Genomic DNA, 9,132 nt, shown 5'->3' with positions numbered 1-9,132 from the left:
CTGAAAGGAGAAAAAGAATAATGAGAATATATGTTTTTAGGGCAGAAAACTGTAGAGATTGTTCCCTTTATCTTCAGTCTGCAAAATTGTTTTTCTCATTTTAAATTTTAGGTAATTGGAGATATTGAGCTACTCCTGTGGGTTTTTTTGCACTTTGTTGTCTAAGACTTTATAATATATGAATATATATTATATATATTACATATATGAGTATATATAATATATTCATCATTGTAACAAGATTATAAACACTCTGATGTTGTTGGCAATCTACTTAATCCTAGCAGTTGTTAGGAAACAACAGAATGTATTTCTACACGTTTCAGTCTAAGCAAATGGATGCATTATAAGTACTTTAATATGTCTAGATTTAAACACTAGAAATGTCTTCCCCGATGAATATAAATACCCAAACATAACCAATGGTACCGAGCTATCACTGCTGGCACAGCTTGCTGAAAAGCAGAGGGGAAGGAGTAAGCTTGTCTTTAAAGTTGCTGATTGCTTGTGCTCAGACCTTACTTTCTTGACTACCTCCTTCCCTTTATGGCAAGGATGTTCTGGCTCCTTAGCTGGTGTCCGATAGTTGATGGGCCTGTATGGCTGTAGTTCATGCATCATTTGACTTTTGAATTTAAAGGTTCTAAGGGATATACTTTGGCTGGTTTCTATACTTATGTCTGAATGGTATTAGGCTTACCTGAAATATATCTTACTTCCGTTTTTCTAAACATAGCTGCCATTTTCAGGTTTTAAAAACTCAGATTCTCAGTTCTTGTCTGTACATGTCCCCACTCGGAATTCATCCTGCTGAGGTTCTGCAGTTGGAATGCCAGCAGGACCTTGGTATGGGTTCTTTTCTTCCCTGGCCTGGGTCACACTGTCCTACTTGGTCAGTTCCCATTCGATGATGACTATTTTTGTTCCAGCTGTCAGTTATTACTGATTGGAACATGTTGTTATCCATTTAAAAAACTTCTAAGAACTCTAAATTGTTGTTCATATTCTAACTAAGATACTGTCCACCTTCAGGTTGAGAAAGGTAACTTCTTTAAGTCTAAAAGGCATGTGTTACCTCTAGTGATAACTATTTTATGTGCCTTGAACTGTGTTTTATTTTTATATAAATGTGTGCTTTTTGTAAATATGTGTATATTTACACACACATATACATATAGAAATATGTACATATATTTTAAACTGGATAGACAGCCTTTGTCCTTCGAGATTATGTTTTTATTCTGTAGTCAGTTAGCTCCTAGCAAACTGCTCAGTCAGAACAGGATCCCGACAGTGCCAATAACTAGGTTCTGTACCCCAGAAACCCCATGGTCAGGCTCGCAGCATTACTCAGGAAATGCATGCATACTTAGGAACTGAATCAGTGGGTAGATAGCAAGTGAACTTTCTCAGTAATCTTAAGCTTTCCCCAGATTTTTGAGTCAATTTCATTCCAAACATGTCTTATCCTGTTTTTTTCCCCACTTACAAAAATCATTTTCATAACTATTATGATGAATTTTTCTAACATAACTCTAGCCTCCATGGCTTATTTCACATTGCATTCAGCATACTAGATTGTAATTACAAAGAAAGCATTTGAATAATGTTTTATATATATGGGTTGACTTAAATTTTACTAAAATTATAGTGACCAACTAACTCCCAACACTAGGTGTAATGCAGCAAGAAACAAAATGTCATTAGGGAAAAAGACAATAAAATATTTCTTTCCCCTCCCCAAATTGAAACTAAAGGAGCAGCATAGGAAACACCACTGACTAAGTGTGGGTGTGGGAGACCGTGCTGTCTTACAAGACAGGACAGTGGTGGTAGGAAAGCACGGAGAAGCATGGAGCTCGCCCCACGATAGTTACCAGGAACTAGCATCGTAGAGGTGAGCTCTGGAGTTTCCAAGAAATCCACGTTGCTTCTTTGGAATGTCTTGCTGTAATTTGTCTGGAGGTGGCTGCAAAATGATTTCAGGTTAAAGTTGTGCATTTTTATTTAAAACCTTCCTAGGTAGAGTATAGCAGAGATCAAATTCAATCAGGATGCCAAGATTTGGACTGGTTTGAACTAAATGCCCACATACAGTCGGCTCTTGATGCTTATTTAACTTTAATAGAACCTAAAAAAGTAGTAATTGTCATGAGAAATTTAGATGAAAGGCATTCAAAATAAGCATATAAGACATGCTACATTGGGAGGTAAAGTGGACAAATGAAAGCAACGATATGTTCATATGTAAAGAACAGGACATCTAAGCACAGGAACTGTAAATTTTCCATGATTGGAGAAGGAGATAGGATTTTAAACTATCTTTTAAAAGGCCACAATGCTTGGAGTTGCTGTCAGGGTCTCTGGCCAAATTGCTATGGTTGGCACTCTTGTTTTCATCACGGTATAGTATGTGTCAGTTATTTATTACTGGACAAACTCTCTGCTGCATCCCAGGACTGCCCCCTTGAAGCAGTGTAAGGTGAAATACCAATCAGTTGAACTTCTCAGCCTTTTCTTACCTTTGTTACCATATTTAGTACTCCCAAACACTGGAGAGCTATATTTTCTGTACTACCTAAAAACACCAGGAACAGTTTATATGATAGAATAAAATGTTCCTTCATGTCATATTTTAAAATTGCATATTTGTTAGTAATTTACTAGATTGTAACATAGTAGAACACTGGAATAGTAGAGAAATCATTTTCCTCTCACAGTTGGTTGGTAAGTTTTTCCAATGTCTTTTATTCCTTTATTTGTAATGTTTTAAGGATATTAAAACATATTGGCCACTGTGTATAGTTTAAATTTAAATGAAACAAAATGATATTCATAAGTGTTTATAGTTCATGATGCGTCATACCCAATCACTTCTCCTTCCTAAGACATCCATGACCCTGTTGTCTTAGGGCTTCTATTGCTGTGAAGAGATACCATGACCATGGCAACTCTTATAAGGGAAAACATTTAAATGGGGCTGGCTTGAAGTTCAGAGGTTTAGTTCGTTATTGACATGGTTGGAAGCATGGTGGCATCGTACTGACACCATGGCATAGCAGACAGACATGGTACTGTAGAAGGAGTTGAGAGTTCTACATCTTGATCCACAGGCAGCAGGAGACTTTCTGCCACACTGGGTATAACTTCAGCATATGAAACCTCAAAGCCTGCCCCCACAGTGACACACTTCCTCCAACATCACCACAGTGCCACTCCTATGATACAAGCATTCAAACCCATGAGTCTATGGAGTGAGCATTAATTCAAACCACCACACTTGTCTAAACCTGTTTCTCCAAGAGCATCAGTAAAATGCAAATGCTCAAGGTGGGATCAATATGAAATAAATTCTGACGGCTCTAGGATTCAGTGTAACAAGGCAAGTTTTAAGATGAACACCTCAGACCTGGTGGTACAGGTCTGGAGTTCTGGCTACTCCAGGCTGAAGCAAAAGCATTTCAGAATCAAGACCTGACTGGGCTATAGAGTAAGTGCAAGACCATCCTGGACAACTTAGTGGACCTTGTTTCAGAGCATAAACTTACAAGGAAGCTGGGATGTAACAGTGATGGGGTGTTTACTCAGCATGTTCACACCGTTGCTTTAATCTCTAGCGCCAAATAAAGCTTTTTGAACATTTCATTGTGTACATCACCACACCCACACTCAGTAAACAAGTCATTTTCCCTCGGAACTTACCGGTTCCACACACTGCTATTCTCCCAGAACTCATAAATCATGTAGCGAGATTCATTTGAGAGCTTCTGTATAGAGATACTGAAATAGAAAAGGCATGATTGGGTCCTGGAAATTAGCGAAGCAAATGCAGAGTTAGGGGAGATGACTCTGGGCAAAGCGTAAATACCAAGTTGTAAGATCTCCATTGCAAGCTGTCTAAGTTTGCCTCAATGAAGTGTGTAGATCAACCAAGGAAGACTCTCAACAGCCTCAGACCTCAGACCAGTATGTACATGTGTGTCCACATATACGCTGATACATGTACCGATGACATACTGCGCACACACACAATCAGATTTTCTAATCTGTATATGCAGTATACAACGTTACTTTATGTATAAGAAACAAAGTAGCCTAAGCCAGGAAGAATATCAAGTGGCTTTATCAAAAATTGAATAGCTCAGGGTATCTATTTTTGCATACAATTTTAGATTAATATCTTTGAACACATTCAAAGTTCTTAGTTGTGTATTTTGTGTTTTGTATATATCTCTGTGCTATTTTCATTCCTGGTGCCTATGGAGGTCAGAAAAGGATATATTCCCCTGAAACTAGGGTAATAGTTGTGAACCACCATGTAGATATTTCAAATCCAACCTGGGTCCTCTAGGAGAGCAGTCAGTGATCTTAACCACTGAGCATCTCTCCAGCCCCCATTTAAAAATGTTACTAAGCATCTCATGCCAAAATTTACTAAAATTCTTTGTTTTTAAAAATATCCTGCTTCATGGCAGTGTAGAGCATAGTAGAGGAAATTCATGTAAAGCCTAGAGAAAAGTTGGACAAGTAATAAAATAGATGAAGATCCGCACCAACCTCAGAACAAAGGAGCAGAGGGACATGTTCACAAGGTTTGTGAGCTTGTGTAAGAAGAAGCAGACCTGTGATGCCTGTAAAACTGAATTCCTAATGACATCTTTTTAGTCTAATGTTTCAAAATGTATTTAAGGCTCTACCAATGAAATGAATGCAGATTAAGGATTCAACTATTTGTGACCACCAGGTGGCAGTAACCTCACAAAAGGAATTTTAATCTATTTTTGTTTTCAAAGATCCTGCTCATGGCTGTGTGGAGTATGCATAAAAGATATTTTGTTTCTTTTATTCTTATAGTTTTTAAAAATATAGTTTGGTTCCTTGGGCATGATATGCTAATGTTACTAGTTTGACTTAAGATTTTTCTGAGTAAATGTTTGCTATATGGTAATAGTTTCGTACAACAGGGAGTTTGTAATCTTCTTACCCCAGGAGTTCATGGTAAGCTTTGTGACTTTTCCCATAAACTTCTACAGTGACCTACAAACTCCTGTGCATATATGTTTTTCTGGGGAGGGAATCTCTAGCTTATTTTAGTGTCTTGAAGGTCTCCCTAATGCTCAAATATAGCCCAGTAGTCTATCAGGCAAGTCTCAACTCTACTTTCTTTAGGATGAAGATTAAAACACCCACCCTAGTATTTCAGGCCATCATTAGTTGCCTCTCGCAAACTAGTTGTTGATGTTACTCATTGTATTAAAAGCCTAGTAACTGTGCTATAAAAATATTACATTTTTCTGGACTAGCACAGAAAGGCCTATAAACTTCTAATTTCAGCATTTGAAAGGAAGATGCAGGAAGATCTTAAGTTTGAGACGAGTCTTGTCAGCCTGGTGTGGTATCCCTCAAACAAACACTGAAGATACATGTCATTGATAGAGCATTTATGTAGCAGGTGTGTGATCCCCAACATTGCCCTCTCAGTGAAACTCACATCAGCACAATGCCCAAGCTGTGAAAGACTGAGGGTAGAGGATTAGGTAGGAAGGGAATCATGGGGTGATAGGTGGGGTAAAGAATGTCTTAACAGAACTACCTATCAAGTGTGCTACCTTTGACCCATTACTCAATCTCAGTTTACCCCTCTGTGAAATGGTTCTATGAGGAATGGAGAGGAGGCCCTCTTACTCTTGGCTTCCTTCCTTCTCTGAGTGCCTGCCCTGCTTAACCGACAGGGCCAAACCAGTGGGAAAAAAAGATGTAACAGGAACACTCTCCACATTTCTACAAACAGAGGTGTGGGGTTGGCTATCACATTTTATCTTATCCTTACAGATTGGTGATTAATAATAGTTCAGTGCACCCCATTAGTTCTTAAAGGTATCTCAGAAGTGAGTGTTAGAATATAATTCATACACTGGTTCCTGGGCCTCTGGCATTGGAAACATGAACATATCCAAATTCTAGAATTTGGCAGCAGAGAGTAGCTTCACTTAGTTCTAATGAAAAAAAAATGTAGAATTTTAGGACAAGAATATGATTTAATTTGCTCACTACCTTAATGATAAGGATTCTGTTTCCAGTGTTTGATCATAAAAGTCACTGAAGGCAGGAGCTATTTCCTGTTTGGTGCTGAGGACTATTCTAAGAGCACATTGTGTATTCCATTTATCCCACTGCTGGCTCTCTTACAAAAGGTGCTGAACATTTGTAATTGCAGAGAAGGTGAGGAACTTATAATGATATATCATTGTATAGCAACTCACATGAATGAGATTTGAGATTTTCTTCAATTGTGTGTGTGTGTGTGTGTGTGTGTGTGTGTGTGTGTATGTGTATCAGTGTGCACACCAGAGTGGGTGTGTAGAAGTCAGAGATAAGTTGTGGAAGTCAATTCTCTTCCTCCACCACATAGATCTCATTGAACTCAGGTCATTGGGTCTGATGGCAAGCACCTTTACACGGTGTCACCTTGTTAGCCCTCACCAATCTTTACAAGCATGATTGATGGAGTATTATAGCCCAGCCTCTGTCAGTCCTCAGACTTCCACATTTCTTGGTGAATATTCAGAGCAAGTTCTAATTCAGTTGACTGAGTTTCACAAGATTTTTACTGATATGAACCAGAAGGATCTTGTGTTTGTACTCCACCCCTAGTTAGCCACAAAGAGTTCAGGAATCTTTAATTCAACTATTTTTAGATACTGATGAGAAAGATTAAACATGCAGTTTTGAGTGAATCTTGGGAAAGTTTTTTAATGCACCGGAGTCTTCTTTTTTATCTAAGCTGGATGCCTGTAATGATTCCCGTGAAAACTAAATAAGAAAACAAATGCAAAATTAGTAATCTTCTAAGGCTTCACCCCGTGTCTTAGTGGCGAGGCTTAGCTAAGCATTATGGGAGATGAATCCTTGCTAAATCATGGTGCTTCAGCAACTTAGCACTAGGTAGCCATGAAGGGTACACAGGATCACAATGGCTGTTATTAGTGGTATTTGATGATTCGTCAGCAGGTAGAGAACGGAACTGATTTACTTAGACATCTGAAAAGCTGAATTAAATAGGCGATGTCTTTTCCACAGGTGTTCCACCCATGTGGTCATTTTCTGATACTCGTTACATCTGTATACATCCTGACAACCCCTGCAAAAGAAATTAGCTGAAGAATCTGCATGAAGTGGATGAAGAACCACTAAGAAACACATCGGTGTTCGAAGGAAAAGGCAAGGCTGGGCATCTATCCTTCACCTCTCCTCTAAATGGGTTCTCTCCTCACCTCTAAACACAGCAGCAAGAGTTCTTCCTGATTCTGCATGGTTTGCACCCAGCATCACAGATCTACTAACTCTCTGACCCACCCACAGCAGCTGCCTTCTCTCTGGGGCTATTCGCACCCAGGTTCCACTGCATTTGAAAAATAATGTTTCAGAATCTTAAAAATTTTTGTGCCCTTGTACCACAGTAAGAGCCAAGATTTTAAGCTCTACTAAAACAAAACAAAACAAACAAGCAAACAAATAAAAAGACTTTATCTATTTATGTTCATTAAAAAAAAAACTAGTAGTATTGTATGATTTTAAAATATGCAGTTAATATGTCTGGAGTTATTTAAAATTTATATTGAGAAAAATGTATGTATTTTCAGTATTGCTGTAGACAAGCATCTACATACGACTGTTCAATTGGGGGGGGGAGGGGATAGGGTTTTTTTTTTTTTCAGAGGGGAAACCAGGAAAGGGGATATCATTTGAAATGTAAATAAAGTGGACAATTTTCTAGACAGATACCAGGTACCAAAGTTAAATCAAGATCAGATCAACGATCTAAACAGTCCCATATCTGCTCATGAAATAGAAACAGTCATTAATAGTCTCCTAGCCAAAAAAAACCCAGGACCATATGGGTTTAGTGCAGAGTTTTATCAAACCTTCAAAGAAAACCTAATTCCAATACTCCTCAAACTATTCCACAAAATAGAAACTGAACACACTCTACCCAATTCGTTCTATGAAGCCACGATTACTCTTATACCTAAACCACACAAAGACCTAAGGAAGAAAGAAAACTTCAGACCAATTTCCCTTATGAATATCGATGCAAAAATACTCAATAAAATTCTTGCAAACTGAAATGTAAATAAAATATCTAATAAAAAATAAATTAAAAAAATTATCTTGCAAAAGGGAAAAAATGATGTTCTTTCACAGAAAGCTTAATAAATATATATATTAAAGTTATATATATATATATATATGTATATATATATACATATATATATAAAGTTATATATATATATATAAAGTTATATGTATATATATATATATATAGAGAGAGAGAGAGAGAGAGAGAATACATTTACTTTTAAAATTTGATATGATTCGCCAGGCAGTGGTGGCACACACCTTTAATCCCAGCACTTCGGGGGCAGAGGCAGGCAGATTTCTGAGTTCTAGGCCAACCTGGTCTACAGAGTGAGTTCCAGGACAGCCAGGGCTACACAGAGAAACCCTGTCTCAAAAAAGAAAAAAAGAAAACAAACTAAAATTTGATATGATTCATTTTTCTTTTATTGAAAATAAATTATTTTTTATGCAAAAAAGACTGTTCAATTGATTGTTGTTTTGTATCAAACAACTTTTATAATATGCATTTTTATTGTTGTAATATTTTATAAATTTTAAAGAATATGACAAAATAAAAAAAAAGGAAAGGTATTGCAGGTATTGAAGGGGGGTCTCTGGGAGGAGTTGGGGTACAAAAGGGAAAGAAGAATGTTATTTAACTATTTAATTAAAATATATTTTTAAACGTTAACAAAGTCAGATAAACTGAAATTATGTATCTTTTCTCATAATGCAATAAAACTTGAGTCAATTAAAAAAAACTTTCATGCTTTTTTAATGAATATAAAACCTCTAACCAATCCCTGGGAATCTGGCACAGACTTTTCTTCTTTCTGTCTTTGCCAGTTCAAAAAGCATTTACTGAGTTCAACCTTCAATTGGATAGATTGGTTCCTTTCTGTATTTTCAAAGCAGTTTTATTTTTAAATGAGTAGGCTTTGAAAAACAACATATACTCCTGCCTTGGCAAATCTCTAATTCATCCAAGAGTGAAAATGCTTTTATTTGTGC

The 9,132-nt window shown here is 37.1% G+C and overlaps 1 protein-coding gene across 1 annotated transcript in view; it reads right to left on the bottom strand.

Moving 5' to 3' along the window:
* Necab1 (N-terminal EF-hand calcium binding protein 1) overlaps positions 1–9,132 on the bottom strand; it is a 178,783-nt gene that overhangs the window by 3,651 nt on the left and 166,000 nt on the right. The window contains exons 11-12 of the mRNA XM_031366558.1: positions 3,703–3,780; positions 1,878–1,969 (exon numbers count right to left, since the gene is read on the bottom strand). Coding sequence (XP_031222418.1) covers positions 1,878–1,969; positions 3,703–3,780 — 170 coding nt within the window. The remainder of the gene's footprint in view (positions 1–1,877; positions 1,970–3,702; positions 3,781–9,132) is intronic.

The sequence above is a fragment of the Mastomys coucha genome, unplaced genomic scaffold (assembly GCF_008632895.1).
Source record: "Mastomys coucha isolate ucsf_1 unplaced genomic scaffold, UCSF_Mcou_1 pScaffold14, whole genome shotgun sequence".
NCBI classification, from domain to species: Eukaryota; Metazoa; Chordata; class Mammalia; order Rodentia; family Muridae; genus Mastomys; species Mastomys coucha.
This window is presented reverse-complemented; position numbering and strand designations above follow the sequence as displayed.